General features: G+C 36.3%; 1 protein-coding gene across 2 annotated transcripts in view; it reads left to right on the forward strand.

Annotated features, from left to right (window-relative positions):
- Positions 1-18376, forward strand: part of MSH2 (mutS homolog 2) — a 57720-nt gene extending 39344 nt beyond the window's left edge. For both annotated transcript variants that reach the window (XM_070429160.1, XM_070429161.1), the window contains 8 exons: positions 4312-4435; positions 6209-6359; positions 6971-7068; positions 10648-10893; positions 12049-12253; positions 13342-13589; positions 15400-15575; positions 18065-18376. In XM_070429160.1, the coding sequence (XP_070285261.1) occupies positions 4312-4435; positions 6209-6359; positions 6971-7068; positions 10648-10893; positions 12049-12253; positions 13342-13589; positions 15400-15575; positions 18065-18235 (1419 nt within the window). In that variant the 3' untranslated portion in view covers positions 18236-18376. The remainder of the gene's footprint in view (positions 1-4311; positions 4436-6208; positions 6360-6970; positions 7069-10647; positions 10894-12048; positions 12254-13341; positions 13590-15399; positions 15576-18064) is intronic.
- The last annotated feature ends 200 nt before the right edge of the window (positions 18377-18576 follow it).

The following is an 18576-nucleotide window of genomic DNA, read 5'->3' on the forward strand; positions in this document are numbered from 1 at the left end:
CAGTAAAATTGATTTCAGAGAGGAAGGGAGAGGGAGACTGTGTAAGTCTGATATAATGGTATATTGCTTCTTTTTTGAATATATTTTTATTGATTTCAGAGAGGAAGGGGGAGAGAGGGGGAGAGATAGAAACATCAATGACGAGAGAGAATCATTGATCGGCTGCCTCCTGCACGCCCCCCACTGGGGATCAAGTCCATAACCCGGGCATGTGCCCTTGACCGAAATCGAACCTGGGACCCTTCAGTCTTCAGGCTGACGCTCTATCTACTGAGCCAAACCAGCTAGGGCTGGTGGTGTATTTCCTTATCCCAGATTGTTTGGGAGTGGTGAGTTATTGCTGAAGGGCACTTAATTTGGCATGTGGTTCTTAGAGTATTTATTTTAGTAAGTTAGAGCTCATTTACTTTTCCCTTGTTTCACTCGCATCTCCCTAGCAGCATGTTCAAAGCAGTATTCCCCCATCCAGGGAAGGAAAATGTAAGGATATTTAATTTAATTTTCTTGTCTCCAGATTTAGGATTATTAGTAAGATTCTCAAGGTTTTTTTGACTCACCATTGGGTTTCTGGAAAGTGGGGAAGAGGGTAGGAACTTGGCCTGCCTCTGCCTCACTTTTCTTAAATTAATTGGAGGAGGCAGTATCAGTTATCTGTCCACCATTATAGCATTACTTTTTCCCCCTGGAGTTATCATAAGCTTTGGTCCTTATTTCCAGATCATCTTCATTGTCTTTTTAAGTAATCATACAATATTTTATTGATGTACCATTATGCAAATACTTGATGTTTTATTATTTATGGGGTTCACTGTAACAAATAAATCTGCACATATTTTATTCATTCATGTATTGTTTTGCTTCTGTTTATTATTTCCTTAATTTGAATTCCTACAAGTAGAATTGCTATGCCAAAGAGTATAACAAGTATCTCTGAGTCTTGTTGCATTGCTTTTTTTAAGGTTATACTAACTTATATTTTCACTAGAAATGAGTGCATTAATTGCACTGTAGCCTCATTAGTATTTGGTGGTGGGGTCTTTTTTTCTTTAAAACAAAGCTGTAGAATAATATCTTAAGGTTGCTTAAATATTCATTTTATCATTATGGCGCTTTACCATTTTCTTTTGGTTTTGTTTACTATCTATTTCCTCATCCATGAGTTATATGTCATACTTGCCCATTTAATGACCTTGCTGTTTTTCTCATATATGCAAACAAGTGCTGTTATAAAATAAAATATTAATCTTTATACTTTTATATTTTGCAAAGCTTTTATTTTAACAAATGTTTTGTCTTTTTAAAAGTTAGCTTTAAAAAAACTTAAATTTTAATACTATATAATTAATTTTTTTTTTCATTTTGTTGGTTTAAATTGAGAAAGTTATTTAATAAATGTTTTTATTTTTAATTGATTTTCTTTTCAAGAGAGATAGGAGAGGGGAGAGAGAGAGAGAAACATCGATTGCCTGCCTCCTGCGCATCCCCTACTGGGGGTCAAGCTGGCAACCCCGGGTATGTGCCCTGACCAGCAATTGAACCAGCAACCTCTTGGTGCATCGGACAGTGCTCAATCAACTGAACCACACTGGCCAGGCCTAACTCTTATATAATGCTTTTATATGTAATTCTTTTTCATAGTTATTAAGACCTATAAGAGTAGGCTTTATTTTTTAAAAATATTTTTTCATAATTTTGTCTTTAAATTTTAGTCATTTTGTTTTCTTTCAAAAAGATTCATATTGGGCAGTTATATAGGAATGAGTAGTTCTTAACATTTGATTTAGTTTTCTTTTCAGAGTCTGCCTTGTCATTTATCAGTTCTTAAATCTTCTAATAGGCAGGTATCTTTATAAAAATCTTATTAAGACTTTGTTTCTAAATATTTTGTGTGTTTACTATTGTGAGATCTACTTTTCATCATGATTTCTTGCTGGTTATTATTGGTAAGAAATTAGGGAAACAAAGTACTTAAGAGTATGTTTTTAAATTATGAGATTTTGATGAACTTTCAGTTTGAAGAAATAAAATTCTATAGTGTTTTGTTTTGTTTTTTTAGAGCTAACTTTTTGAGATTCCTAAGGTGGATCTTTGGTTTGGGCAAAAACTAAATGTTCTGTTATAAGCTTAGAACATTTTTTTTTTTTTTTAAATCTTTATTGTTCAGATTATTACATTTGTTCCTCTTTTTCCCCCCATAACTCCCCTCCTTCCAGCTCCCACCCCACCCTCCACCCTCACTCCCCACCCACTGAGTTCATCCATAGGTGCATGATTTTTGTCCAGTCTCTTCCCGAATCTCCCATTCCCCTTTCCCCCCCAAGAATAGTCAGTCCATTCCCTTTCTATGTCCCTGATTCATTATAGTCACCAGTTCATTCTGTACATCAGGTTATTTATTCACTTGATTCTTAGATTCATTTGTTGATAGATGCATATTTGTTGTTCATAATTTGTATCTTTACCTTTTTCTTCTTCCTCTTCTTAAAGGATACCTTTCAGCATTTCATATAATACTGGTTTGGCGGTGATGAACTCCTTTAGTTTTTCCTTATCTGTGAAGCTCTTTATCTGACCTTCAATTCTGAATGATAGCTTTGCTGGATAAAGTAATCTTGGTTGTAGGTTCTTGGTATTCAGCACTTTGAATATTTCTTGCCATTCCCTTCTGGCCTGCAAAGTTTCTGTTGAGAAATCAGCTGACAGTCGTATGGGTATTCCCTTGTAGGTAATTGAGCCTCTTTCTCTTGCTGCTTTTAAGATTTTCTCTTTGTCTTTTGCTCTTGGCATTTTAATGATGATGTGTCTTGGTGTGGTCCTCTTTGGATTCCTTTTGTTTGGGGTTCTCTGCGCTTCTTGGACCTGTAAGTCCATTTCTTTCACTAGGTGGGGGAAGTTTTCTGCCATTATTTCTTGAAATAGGTTTTCAATATCTTGCTGTCTCTCATCTTCTGGGACTCCAATGACTCTGATATTAGTCCGCTTAAAGCTGTCCCAGAGGCTCCTTACACTATCTTCACACTTTCGGATTCTTTTTTCATTATGCTTTTCCAATTGGGTGTTTTTTGTCGAATCTTTGGTTTGATTCTTGCACTCCTCTGGTCTGCTATTGGGTATAATATTCTTTATTTCAGTCCGTGTATGCTTACTTTCTAATTTCTTTATCGTAGCATCGAGGGTCTCATTAGTTTTCATGAGGCTCTGCACAAATTTATGGCAAGCCCTCAAAATTGCGATTCTTAGCTCCATATCCTCCATTTCTGTCATGTTTTTTTGTCTCCGCATCTTTTATGCTTTCTTGGTGCACCCCCTTGTGGTCTCTGTGCGCAGTTTTGTTCTAGCGAAGCCTTAATTGTTGTAGTTAACACTAGAGGGATTTGACCATCAGGCCGACTGGCGGTGGAAATCAGCTGTGGGAAAACTTCAGTCCTCAGGGGAGGTGCTAGTCCAGCCCTTGCCTGAGGTGGTCGGCAAATGGTTGTGCGCAGGGTTTGGGCGGGACGGGCTCAACAGGGCGGGGGGGAGGGAGCAGCTATGGCCGCTCTCAGTCCGTCCCCAGGGGCTCTGCCTCTCTGTCCCAGCAATCGCTGCAAACCTCGGAGGGGCCGTAGCCAGACAGTCCCGCTTCTCCCGTTTGAGTCTGGGTCCCTAGAGACTCGCCCGGATCTGTAGCCCAGAGTCTGAGATTCGCTCCTGATTGAAAACGACAATCGCGCCCTCAGCCGCCAGCCCGCTTTGCGCGCGCACCCTCACCACCGCACCGCCGTACCTTTAAATTTTCCACGCTGCGCCTCCGCTGAGCGTCGGAATGCTGTTGTTTTTGCTTCTAGTTGAAGAGACTCTCCTCAGCCAGCCTTCCCGTGGTTCTGGTTGATGTCCGCTCCGACTTTTAGTTGTATTTTTGAAGTGGTTGTCCACGGCGGCAGTCTCCGGTGTTTTACCTATGCCGCCATCTTCGATTCTCTCGGGTTCTCTAAGCTTAGAACATTGAGCATTCTTTAGTAATATTTAGGAAAAATGTTTTGAACGTTGTTTAAGGGAAACGTAAATAAAAATAATACTATTGGTGACATATGCATCAATAGTACTATGTCTGTTTCACAAGGATAATTTTGTACATCTAGAACTCTAAGCTGCTAATAAACAGAACTTTATATCTCTTGATAAATAGAAGCTTCTTATAGTTGTGACTGAGTCACTTATGGGTAGTGAATTATTTAACTCAAAACTTGAAATCTAATAAATAAGCAAAAGAACATACTTCCTTCATGACTTCCATCTTTAAAATGTAACCACTCTTTGTTCTCCCTATAGGTGGAAAACCACGAATTCCTTGTAAAGCCATCATTTGATCCTAATCTGAGTGAATTAAGAGAAATAATGGATGGTTTAGAAAAGAAGATGCAATCAACATTAGTAAGTACAGCTAGAGATCTAGGTAAGAATGGGCTGTTCGAGGTTTGAATAATTCTTTTGTCTACATAATACCCACTGGTGTCAGAATTACTTTCCTAGAAGACACACTTGATTGTGCCAATTTCTTGTTTAATGTGCCAGACCCTTTTTCTACAGAATAAAATTACAAACACTTATAGTTGGTACACAGGGTACTTTACATTCAAAGCCTTACCTGACTCATCTTCCAGACTCATTTCTTACTAACTCCCTCAAATCCTAGCATGACTCCCCATTCCTGCCAAACAAATCACCCAACAGGTCCTTGCATCATGTCTTTTAAATAAGACCAGTTTTAAATGTCACCTCTATAAGCCTAATTCCGCTAGAAATAGTTCATTGATTTGGCTATGGGGTTCTTGATCACTTCATTAATACCAATTTTTAAAATGTCTGCCTGCAAACTAGATTAATTCCCTAATTAGTCTCACACTATTCATATTGTTTTTGTTCTAAATTTATAAGAGGTGTCAGGATGGCCGAGTGGTCTAAGGCGCCAGACTCAAGGGACTCCCTTACCTAAATTTATAAACCTCTTTGTTCGAAGCATCACTTACATGAGTGCTGAATGAATAAATGAATCTTAGCATTCGAACTGTAAGACCCCTTCAGGGCAGTAGTACTTAAAATACTTAAACTTTTGGAGAATCTAAAAGGTATGGATCCTTTTCCCAGAAATATGCCATCTATCTATATATATAAAAGCCTAAGCAACCGGCTGACTGAACTACTGATCGACCAGTCACTGTGACTCGCACTGACTACCAGGGGGCAGATGCTCAACGCAGGTGGTCATTGTGCTCCCACAGCTAACTTCCTGCGGCCGGCCAATCTCCCTTGGTCCCTCCCCCAGCCCCAATCGCCGGCCAGGCCAAGGGACCCCACCCGTGCATGAATTCGTGTACAAATTCGTGTACCAGGCCTCTAGTATCTTCATATTGAAAAGATAAGGACTGGATCCTAGAGTCAAGAATCTTTTCCTTTAAAGAATATTAAAATTTACCCCTCATGTCATAGTTATCTATAGTCCCTTTGCTCCCCAGTCAAGTGAGATCTCTCTGTAGTTGTTGGCTGCTAACAATATTTGATAGCCATGCTTCAGCAAATAAATTGGTAGTTACTATCTCTGTCTTCTAGTTTGTGGTTTAAAGATCACATTGATAAGTGAGATTATGAGAGTACAGACTTACACTCAAAAATCTTCGTTGCATGAAGTCTAGCTAATCTATCATTGCTTGTTTTGTAAAGTTTCCTACACTTAACAAAAAACATTTGTCCTAATTTTTCTAGAATTTCATTGTCAGAGTCTCCAGTTTTTGTTTGGAAAGTGTATTTGTTCAGTTTAATGTGCTCTATCTCCCCGCGAAATGCTTTGGTTAATAACTAAAGAACCCTCATGCAGGACTCCTCAAGGGCAGGGTTGTATTGTACTCACCTTCATGCCCCCAGCGTCTAGAGCAGTGTGTGCTGCCCACTGCTGGTGCTCTGTGTCCTAGGTTGGGTTTACCCAGAAAGTGCTTCCACTTCAGAAGCAGCATTTTTAAGGGACTTTAAGGGTTTATTTATATCCTTAATTTGTGTAGATTTTTGTGTAAAGTGAAGTAGGACTTGTATCGTTCCTAGCTAGATAACATTAATAATTTTCAGTACCTATCATGTAATAAAAGTATGCTTTTTACTCTTTAGATTTAATTATTTTAAACATCTACATGGAAAATGGCTGTTGACAAACTTTTTTTTTTCTCTTAACATAAAGGTTTGGAATCTGGCAAACAGATTAAACTGGATTCAAATTCACAGTTTGGATATTATTTTCGAGTAACGTGTAAAGAAGAAAAAGTCCTTCGTAACAACAAAAACTTTAGTACCGTAGATATCCAGAAGAATGGTGTTAAATTTACCAATAGGTTTGTAAGCCTGTATCATATTATTTTTTTTTAAATATATATATATATATATATTTTAATATATTTTATTGATTTTTTACAGAGAGAAAGGGAGAGAGATAGAGAGCTAGAAACATCGATGAGAGAGAAACATCGATCAGCCGCCTCCTGCACATCTCCCAATGGGGATGTGCCCGCAACCCAGGTACATGCCCTTGACCGGAATCGAACCTGGGACCCTTCAGTCCGCAGGCCGACGCTCTATCCACTGAGCCAAACCGGTTTTGGCTTAAATATATTTTTTATTGATTTTTTTACAGAGAGGAAGGGAGAGAGATAGAGAGTCAGAAACATCAATGAGAGAGAAACATCGACCAGCCGCCTCCTGCACATCCCCCACTGGGGATGTGCCCACAACCCAGGTACATGCCCTTGACCGGAATCGAACCCGGGACCCTTCAGTCCGCAGGCCGACGCTCTATCCACTGAGCCAATCCGGTTTTGGCGTGTATCATATTATTAAGCCTTCAGTAGTACCATAGAACTAAATTATTCTCTGATGAAATGTAGTGCCCATTACTTTCAGTAGATGTTTTCATTTTTTAAAATAATACCATTACCTTGATTTGCAGTGCATTGACTTCTCTTAATGAAGAATATACCAAAAACAAAACTGAGTACCAAGAAGCCCAGGATGCCATTGTTAAAGAAATTGTCAATATTTCTTCAGGTAATAATAGAACCAAAAGATTCTGAATATGACCTGGTTTTTGATCATAGGAAAACATCAGGATGTTTCAAGAGTGGTCTTTTAAAAAGTTATTAGACTGTTAATTATGTTAGGCTACCTACCAAATACTGCATGCTGTATTGTGGTAGGAAAAGTAACTGGAAATTACTGTGGTACATGGGAAGATAAGCTAGTGCAGGCTGAGGAATGGGAATACCCTGAAAAACAAAGATGTGCAAAAAAGCACAAAACTTAGCTGTAGTAATAAGGGGAAGAAACACCAAGGACTATTAATAATCTATGGGCTCATGCTCTAGGTTATGGAAATAAATATCACTGAAACATAAAAGTTATACATGAGGCAAGCAAGCCCTTTTAAGTTCTGTGTGCCATTTATAGATTTTCAGAGTTCATTCTAGAGGCATCGTTTGAGGTGAATGTTTTATAATTGAAGGGACAGAATGCCTTAACATCATGGTATTGCCCTTAGCATGAAATGAATGTATGTTTAACACAGTAGGTGGGGATATGTTAATTAGGCTGGAAGGCTTTGCCTATCATCATGTGGATATTGCTTATAACCTTAATTGTGCCTTGCAAAAATATACCAAAGAAATGCTTAAGGCAGGGGTGGGCAAACTTTTTGACTCGAGGGCCACAATGGGTTCTTAAACTGGACCGGAGGGCCGGAACAAAAGCATGGATGGAGTGTTTGTGTGAACTAATACAAATTCAAAGTAAACATCATTACATAAAAGGGTACGGTCTTTTTTTTTTTTTTTTTAGTTTTATTCATTTCAAACAGGCCGGATCCGGCCCGCGGGCCGTAGTTTGCCCACGGCTGGCTTAAGCCAAGTGATCAAAGTTGGCATCACTAGTAATGGGACAAGTGACATTATATATTTCCTGATGGGATGCAGAGGGAAGGACACAATATAACCTATGTAATCTTGACAAAACATTTAACTTGATTATAAGTAAGAAGAAAAAAAGGTAAGTTTAGATTGTGACACACTTCTTTTTAGGGCCTGACCTATTTAAAAAATGTCAGCATCATGGAAACAAAAAAGAAGAATGGACAGGATCTGTTTTAGATTAAAGGAGACTTAAAGAGACAGGATAGTCAAATGCAGTGGATGAACCTTGATTGGATCAAGGATTAGTGGTTGTTGGAGAATAGTGATAAAGTACACTATTGGAACAAATTGGCTAAGTTTAATATCTATATATATTTAAGGCTAATATGCAAAGTGTCCCCTCGGGAGTTCACCGGGAGTTCTATCGCTTGCTATTATGTGCGCTGACCACCAGTGGGTGCCGCGGAACATGGCAGGCAACCAGCAGCGGCAGCGGGGTGCTGAGGGAGTGAGAGAACCCGGGAGGCGGGGAGGCGGGGAAACTGATTGGCTCTGATCGCAGGCCAGGCCTAGAGACCCTACCTGTTCATGAATTTTGTGCACCGGGCCTCTAGTGAGATTATAATGGTATTGGTGTTGCAGTTTGTGGATGTGTATTGTGATTAAGTAGAAGAATGTCCTTGTTCTCAGGATATGTATGCTGAATTATTTAGGGATAAAAGTAATTTTAAAATGATGAGCATGTATAATTCTGCAAATTGTTTTACTATTGTGAATTTTCATAGTAAATCAGAAACAAAATTTAAAGGTTTTAATACACTTGATTGGTTTTGAGATGAAGGAAATTTAGAAAGATTATTTTTGCTTGGTGGTATCAGATAACTGTACCATGATAATCTTGTTGGATTATGTTTCTTAGCTTAGATTGCATTTTTAAGAACCCTCTAAACACTATATACAAACAGTCTTCCTCATAAACCAATATTAACTAATATTCATTAAGCACCTAGTAGGTTAAAATGGCTAGATTTTAATATTTTTAAATTGAAAGTGTTTTATTTGGAGTTACCTTGAATTTAAGTGAAACCTCTTTTTGGTCTACCATACATTTGAAATTTTTATTTTGAAAGGTAGTGGATCATTTTTGTAGTTTTCTAACTTGCTATTAAACCAGAAAAGATGGTATTGTTAAGAGCCAGATGAAGTGAGATACTGAGTATGGACTGTTAATTAAGAGGCTTTTGGTTTTCTTTTTTATTATAAACCTATTCTTACTGATCTATTAGAAGTTTTATGACTTTTAAAGTAATTGTAGTAAGTACTCAACTAATGTTTAAGTAATTCTCACAGGTTCCTATTTGCTACATGATAGGGTGATGTGAACTCTTCAGGGCCCGTTTGTGTTAATTGTATCACTTTTATGGGGAACAAAGGTATCAAAGATGAGTCAAATTTCCTGCCATTTGAATACTCATAATTTTGTGTTCTTATAAAATTGAACATTATTCTCTTGAATGTTCCTTAAAGCTTTTGACACATTGATGTCTGTATGGCAGGTCTATGTGACATGTGGATCTGTTAAACAACCCCTCCAACCTATTAAAATTTTAGAATCTATTCTGAAATCTTAACCATTATTATTGGCTAAACATGCTTTACCTAGCATGTATCAGGGACTTTTTAATGTACATAATAGCTTTTAAGTTTGTCTTTTTTTTTTCTCATATATTAAGATTTTATTCTCTATGGAATAAAAATAATTCTAAGGAAATACTGAGAGTTTCAACCCAGACATCACTACCATAAAAAACTTAGGTCTTATCTATTTAGTGGATCTCAGTTCTCTTCACCCATAAGCATAAAACAGGTCTCTGATCTGCTTTTGTTTATAATGTGAGGTCCCGTAAGCTCGTCAGGTCAGATTGGTGTTCAGCATCAAACAAGAACTGTTAAATAGAAGCAGAGTTTTATTTACAAGTTTTCAGGAGGCAAAATCATATTTTATGAAATGAATATTTGAGTGAAGCCAAGAAACATATCTACTGTTACTAAGGGGCAATGATATCCTTCTATTCATCAGCTTTTAGTTTTAATGCTCTAGCAGACCAGCATCTTGTTGAAAGTATTTTAAGTGATAATTATGGATCTACATTTATACTAAAATTTAATTGTATGTGATACTGATGGGGGGAAAATGCTGAAATAAAAGCCTGACAGACAGGTCTTACATGCTGGTCACATTATATCTTATTACCTGTTGCTTGCACGTTTCTTATAATTATGAAATGCCATTCTGGTTTCAGACTCTTAATTTTACAAGAAAAGTGTGTCTTAAAAGTGCAGCTATGACTCAAATATTACTGTACCCTGCTTTTTTTTCTTACCAGTAAATTATGATAGTTTTTTCTTAATCTACCTCATTTCTAAACAGCTGTGTGCTTTTATATTTTAATGGATTTTGGCAAGGGGGCATCATACTCTTTGTATTTTTGAAATCTGTTCATAGTGGGGGAAGATATAGTAACACATTTTAACATGTTGAGTTTTAGGTGTTACTTTCAAGTTCAGTTGTGGCAAACTTCTATTAATTTTTAAAAAGTATATAAATTAGGAAATTAGAGTTTGAATTCCCAAATGGGGAAGTTAAATTTATTCTTATAGCTGCTTATATGTATTTTTTTATTATTCAATGTTCCTGTGCACATTTTCTGTTTTTATATAGGCTATGTAGAACCAATGCAGACATTCAATGATGTGTTAGCTCAGCTAGATGCTGTTGTCAGCTTTGCTCATGTATCAAATGGAGCGCCAGTTCCATATGTACGACCGGTCATTTTGGAGAAAGGACAAGGAAGAATTATTTTGAAAGCATCCAGACATGCTTGTGTTGAAGTTCAAGATGAAGTTGCATTTATTCCCAATGATGTTCACTTTGAAAAGGATAAACAGATGTTTCATATCATTACTGGTAAAAAAAAAAACACCAACACACCTTGTTTATGGGTTATTTTGGGTAATGTTTCTTTTTTTAATGTTGGGGTGAAAAATATGCTTAAAATTGATGAAGAAAATCCAAATTTTTGAAATTTTAAGAAAATGTTATTCATATTAATGAGTAATATATTCGTATTTGAATTAGTGGGAAGATTTGGGAGAAGGTGTAAAGGCTTTTGAGAAAAAACTGTATTTATAAGAAACTTCTGTTTTAGGAGTTCAGAGCATTTAAAAATGAACACCCCTTCTTCCTCAATGCTTACTTCTGTGCCAGACCTTTCAGTAGTGAGGTCATTGAAAATCAAGCAGAACTGGCTGCTGGAATGACCTCAGTTAAGGGTAGCAGTACTTTTATTTTTAATTTCTTAAAAAAAATTTATTGTTGAAAGTATTACAGATGTCTCTCTTTTTTTTCTCCCATTGTCCCCTTCTAGCCCACACCAGGATAGCAGTTCTTTTAAAGCCATGGCACTAAGGAAAATAATGTAGCATGTCTCAAACTAAAATGTTTTGAGAGTTCTTAACCAGATTCCAAAAAAACAAAAGTGAGGGAGTAAGGAGTCTTTGGGCAAATGTGTTCTATTTCCCCAAATGGATTTTCAAGTTGTTTATATAATCTAACCCAGATATGTAAATTGTGCATTTTCCAAAATTGTAGGGTCATGTCTTAGGGCTTTAGTGTGGTTTTTAAGTGGTTGAAGGATTTGACCATACTGATCCATTCACTAATGGCCCATTTATTAATGAGTTACAGTGTTAAGTCAGTTGGGCCTGTACTACTTTTCTGGATGTCATAAAATTATTCTGCAGGCAGCTCTATGAGCTGTGGGAAAATGTCTGTGTGATCTTTCTAGGCCATAATCAAATTATAGGTGTTATAGGTAAAGTATAGTTTTTATGGGTCCTCTTTATGAAAGGAGCAATATAGGTTTGTCTGAAGGGAAAATAGCATTACCTCAGGGAGTAGTATTGGCAGCAACTTTGTCCATGTCTTTGGGCAGCTAATGGTTCTGCTTCTTTTATCTCACATCATATTACCTAGGTGATTAGTCACCAATGTGCAATTTAAGACTAAGTCAGTTTATTAGAAATAAATTAACTTTGCTTTTCGATATAATGTGTTTTATAGGCCCCAATATGGGAGGTAAATCAACATATATTCGCCAAACCGGGGTAATAGTTCTCATGGCCCAAATTGGGTGTTTTGTGCCATGTGAGTCGGCAGAAGTGTCCATTGTGGACTGTATCTTGGCTCGGGTAGGGGCTGGTGACAGTCAATTGAAAGGAGTCTCCACCTTCATGGCTGAAATGTTAGAAACTGCCTCTATTCTCAGGTGAGTGCATTTCCCAGTCCCCTGAAAATGGAAATGAATGTCTCTGTCCTATGAGAAGTACATTTGCAGATTCACCTGTAAAACATCTGAGGACTTTTATCTAGTGTAACTGTTTGTTGTGAGCTTTTTGTACTTTATATCATCTTAAAAGCGTGATTGGTGATAGTTGTGGAAAGCTTTGATTTTTAAAGGTGTCTTCTTAAGGTTTCTGGTAGTTGTTCACCTTATATTTCCCCACTACCATGCTTTCCTGCACTGTTCACACTGCCTGGAATGTTCATCCTTACCCTTTGCCCAAGTCCTTTCCAAGCTTTACAGGCCCTAATGATAGAAATTCTACTTCTTCAATGATTTCCCCCCCCCCCCACACACACACACATGAACCTAAGGTCTTGGCTATTTCCTCACTGAACTCTGTCATGTCTGAAATTTATTAAGTTTTTATTTTAGAGGTTACTGAAATCTCTTGTTTTTATTTCACTTTTCAGGAGCTTCTTTAAAGACATGAAGGCATTAGGCCCTTTTGAGTTTTGGTGTCCTCAGTATATTGTGTTGATTATAATTTTTAAACAATTCCCCTCCTTACATTTGGTAGTATTGTGGCAGGCACACAAATTTTCTTGACCATCAGCCGTGTGACCCACTCACTGTTAATATTATTATATCCTTGTTCCATCGTCATGTAGTGTTATTATTTTTTTAAATTTTTACTTATTGATTAGCGCGAGAGAGAAACATGAATTTGTTGTTCCACTTATGCATTCCTTGGTTTATTCTTGTATGTGTTCTGGTCGGAGATCATACCCACAACCTTGGTGTATCAGGATGACGTTCTAACCAACTGAACTACCCAGCCAGGGCTGGAATTATTATTAATTTTAAATCTTGGTTGATTTGATTTATTCACCTTGTTTCTTCTTCTACCCATTGTTCATATCCATGCCCATTTTTTCTCCTAAAGTTTAGTGCTTTTTATTGACTTTGTTGAAAATTTTAACATTAAAATAATGAATCTGTTGTTTGTGGCATATCTTTTGTTTTCTTGCATTATTATTTTTGGGAAATTTTCCCATAATTTTGTGTTTCAGGTCTGCAACCAAAGATTCTTTAATAATTATAGATGAATTGGGAAGAGGAACCTCTACCTATGATGGATTTGGGTTAGCATGGGCTATATCAGAGTACATTGCAACAAAAATCGGTGCTTTTTGCATGTTTGCAACCCATTTTCATGAACTGACTGCCTTGGCCAACCAGATACCAACTGTTAATAATCTACATGTCACAGCACTAACCACTGAAGAAACCTTAACTATGCTTTATCAGGTGAAGAAAGGTGAGTAGACCACTGGTATACTGAGAATTCAGAGTGTGACAGTGGGAAACTTGCTTGAAATTGTCAGTAATTGTCTTGTTCTAAGTTAGTATGAATTATTGACATTTTTACAGAACACATTTATCTCTTAATTCACACTCTGGGAGCTGAGACACGGTACATCATCTCTGTTTCTGTCTTATAGTAGGATCACTCATTCTAAAACAATCACATAAAGAATAACTTAAACTCTTTCACATCATCACAGAGGAATTTTATACTGCCTCCCATGCAGTCACATTAGTAACAATGAGCTCTGAAGTTCCAAGGCTCTAGCTTTTACTGTTTAATAAACTATTTATTATGATTATCTCATTAGGTTATGTAATGGTATATTACATAAACAGGTTCATTTAAAGCTGGGGGTTTCAGAATTCCTGAAATTGTTTGTAGTTGTCACATAAGGAATGAGTTATTTGTTGGCATTTCATCCTTTCAGGAAAGCTTGTCATTCATGGGTCTAGCAGCTAATCAGATTACTGAGTTCATGCGGTTGATGTGCTGTATAGCTTTTATTACTTAAACATTTCACCACTCATCAGAATAACTTGTTCAGATGGCTTTCTGATTTTCCATGAACATGTTTTTCTGCATCAGTAGATTGCACATAAGTGAGATAATTAGTTTTGGTTATTTTATCCTTTGTTATTTATGCTTTAGTAGGAATTCTTTTGAGTTCTGTGTTTGCATTATTATTATCAACATAAAATATAGATACTTTTAGTTGGTCCTGGCATTTCACATAAAGTTGAAGTTTTGCTTTTAAATTATTATGTTTTGGGTGAAATAGAAATGGGTTCAGAACATTTTTTTAAAAACACAGATAAAGTACAGAGAAGATAGGAGTAAGTTTTTCCTTCACTGTGGATGCTTATGAACATATGCTCCTATTTTGTTTTTACTTGTTTTTCTTAGTCCCAGCTCAGGAATGCATGGGATATATATGTAGGCCCCCCAGTAATTTACAATTGGTATATAATTGAGGCAAAAATGAAAGCCTCATAATAACTGCGAGCATCATGTGTATTAAATATTTGGAAGGAATACCTTGAGTCAGTTTAATTTCTGCAAATAGAAATGAAGATCATCTACCTAGTCTGTAAATTTACTAATGATTTGGGTCCAAGAATTCCATTGTCATTTGTTTGTAGTAGTTTAGAATCAGAATGAGATTATATAAAATGGTAAGTAACTTTTCTAAGAAAAATATTGTAAATATTTAAATTTACTTTTACTGTTCTTTTTAAATTTATTTATCCAGCCAGTTTTCTGAAGTCCCCATTTCTAGAAATTGATGTAGGCAGATTCAGAGGATAGACCATTCACTAATAGTCAGTATATTTTGAATTAAATGCTCCTCTTAATTAGTGACACTTTTACATTTATTTATTTTTCTTAGTACTTTAATTTCTCCCTTATGAAATGAGAAAACCTCAGAGAGATAGACTTGATTAATTTTCTTCAGAATTCAGATATTTGTCTAGGCCTTTGAGGATTATCTGTCAAGCCTTTTCTCTGCTATTTTTATTTTTCTGCTACATTTGTCAAGGATAAAATATAGTACTGTGCCAAGTCATAATCACTTTTCACTGGAGGCTTAATTAAAATGCCTTTATCTCCGTTACTATGAAACATTTGGCTAATGTGTTTGAAATAATACAAAATTGACTTTTCTAATGATAAGGTAAGAAGGATAAGTTCCATTTATATAAATTGCTGTCTCTTCCTACTCTGTCCCTCTCCCCACACTCCCCTTCCCACTTTCTTGTAGGTGTCTGTGATCAAAGTTTTGGGATTCACGTTGCAGAGCTTGCTAATTTTCCTAGGCATGTAATAGAGTGTGCTAAACAGAAGGCCCTTGAACTAGAGGAGTTTCAGAATATTGGAGCATCACAAGAAAGTGATGAAATGGAACCAGCAGCAAAGAGGTGCCATCTGGAAAGAGAGGTTTGTGAGATTGATTCTGTAGTTATTTAACCTCTGTATTGTTACATAGATCAGGTCACCAAGATGAGTTACTTTTTCCCTATATGATTGTAATGTGTATTTACTGATCATTCTTTATTGGCATTCACTTACATTTCTTTGCATTGCAAAGAATTCTCTGTATCATTTTGATTTCTGCACTATATAAACATCTGCATGCTCAAAAGAAAACATTTAGGTACCAGATTTAAAAAGTAGGAGAATAGGACTATTAGTCTAGGTTTAAAATAAGTAATTCAAAGGAGTTAATAGATGTCCAAGCAGATCTTTGAATGCTTCATAAATGAATATCAAGTCCAGATAAGTTGTATATTTACTCAGTGCTTAGTTAAGATGACACCAGCGAAGTAAAAATAGTTCTTGTCCTCCAGTTGTTTACAATATAGTTGGAGAGATAAGAACAATGAATATGTCATAGTCATAGAGAATAAAGTGGCATATGAAAAATGTTTACTCGTGGCAGTTCTTTGTGGGCAGTCTGTTCGTTCTCATGGGAGAAATGGGCCTTCTCTGAGTGATGGGTGAAATTGAGAGGCTCACACAGAAAGGTACACGCCTAGCCCTGGCCTGTGTGGTTCAATGGTTAGAGTGTCAGCCCGTGCACTGAAGGGTCTTAGGTTTGATGCACAGTAAAGGGCACATACCTGGGTTGCAGGTTCAATCCCTGGTCCTGGATGGGGGCATGTGCAAGAGGCAACCAATCAATGTTTCTCTCTCACATCTCCCCCCTCCCTCCCTCTCTTTCCCCTCCTCTCTTCCTACCACTCTTTAAAAAAAAAAATCAATGGAAAAAAATATCCTCTGCTGAGGAAGGATTTATATATATATATATATATATATATATATATATATATATATATATATATATATATATATGAAAGGAACAAGCCTGTGCCCAATGTAGTTTCTAAAAATTAAAGGAATAGTAGTTCTCTATAACAATGGAAACAAAATAATCTTAATTCACTACTGCTGGGTTCTGGCAACATGTACTGTGGTATACATTGTGACAACTTGTCACATTTTAAGCTTTTATCCAGTGCATTTTTTGTTGATCTTGAAGGATAGCTGATTGGTACCATAATTGCTGATGTATATGGTTTTTGAGCTTAAAAGGTTTGATTTCATGTGTTATACCTGTAATCAGGAGAAATGTGTTATAGCTTGTTAACACTGGTAGCTTTAAGTATGGAAAATGCCATCCTGAATATGAAATGGTATTGGTATCAGCACCACAGCTCTGAGTGATCTGGGATTAGGTAGGCTCCTTATGTAATTCCGGCTTCCAATTGGAACAGAAGTCATGTTCTTTGATAATAATCATTACAATGTATTGTGAACAATGTTTAAGCTAAAGGGAGACAAAAGTGCACTTGTTCATTAATAGAGAAGCATTTTTTTCCCTTACCATTTCGATATCTACCTTTCTTTCACCTTTAAGGTACTTATTACCAACTGGCTTCCTATGTGAAAAGCAGACCTGCTTCGTATATCATAATAAACATTTACATAGGGCTTAGCCTTCGCCAGGCTCTGCACCTTAACATATTAATACTTTAACTCTCACAACAGCCCTGTGAGGTTGGTAGTATTATCTTCATTTTATGGATGAGGGATGTTGGTAAAGAATTTGCCCACAGGTCATATGGCAAGTAATAAGCATTCTTTAGAATGTTAATAACTGAGAAGTAAAATAAGTTTAAAAAGAAATATCCTTTGTAATGTCTTGCTATAACGAAATATGGTCAACTAAGGATTTTGCTATACAATTCACCGTTGAACAACAGGGTTTGAATTTGTGCAGGGTGCACTTTTACGTGGACTTTTTCAATAAATACTTCAAATATATTTTTCATGACTTTCTTAACATTTTCTTTAGCTAACTTATTTTAGGAGTATAGTATATAATACACATAACATACAAAATACCAGAATGTGTTCATTGACTATCTTTGTTATCAGTAAGGCTTCCAGTCAACTAGCAGGCTATCTGTAGTTAAGTGTGTGTTTTTAAAAATATATATATTTTATTGATTTTACAGAGAGGAAGGGAGATGGATAGAGAGTTAGAAACATTGATGAGAAACATCGATCAGCTGCCTCTTGCACGCCCCCTACTGGGACCAAGGCTGCAACCAAGGTATATGCTCTTGACCAGAATTGAACCCAGGTCCCTTCAGTCCGTGGGCTAATGCTCTATCCACTGAGTCAAACCAGCTAGGGCTGTAGTTAAGTTTTTGGAGAGTCAAAAGTTGTACACAGATTTGCAACTGCCCAGCACTCCTAACTTTCATTTTATTCAAGTATGCAGTGCGCACTTAAAATGTAAAGAATGTTTTTTAAATAGTGTCATGTTTATATAGAAGTCTAATGAAGCAATTTATTATTATTGAATGTGACTTTTAGAAAAGACACTTTGGAGACTAATGGAACGTTCCCATGTTTTTCAGCAAGGTGAAAAAATCATTCAAGAGTTTTTATCCAAGGTGAAGCAAATGCCTTTTATTGAAATGTCAGAAGAAAACATCACAATGAAATTAAAACAGCTGAAAGCTGAGGTGATAGCAAAGAATAATGGGTTTGTAAATGAAATCATTTCACGAATAAAGGTTACTACGTGAGAAAATCCCACTAATGGAATGAAGATAATATTGATAAGCTGTTGTCTGTAATACTTTTATATTGTTTTATATTAATCCTTTTTCCATAGTGATGGCAATTGATGCCCATGGCGTACCAACTTAATAAAATATTTAGTAATACTTTGCTCTACCTGAGTACATTTTCAGAGATCTTTATTTTGAAAAGTAACTGAGGATACTTAAAGGGACATGGGTAATAGTATACAATATGTTGAATTTATAAATAAAATTATGTAGTTTGTGAAATTTGATGTGTATTGTATTTCTTTATAATAGGACTTCTATGCATATTTTATTCCCAAATGATATGGAAGAAATAA

This window comes from Myotis yumanensis, unplaced genomic scaffold, assembly GCF_028538775.1.
Source record: "Myotis yumanensis isolate MYYU_CA2020_CCGP unplaced genomic scaffold, mMyoYum1.0.hap1 SCAF_11, whole genome shotgun sequence".
In the NCBI taxonomy this organism is placed as follows: domain Eukaryota; kingdom Metazoa; phylum Chordata; class Mammalia; order Chiroptera; family Vespertilionidae; genus Myotis; species Myotis yumanensis.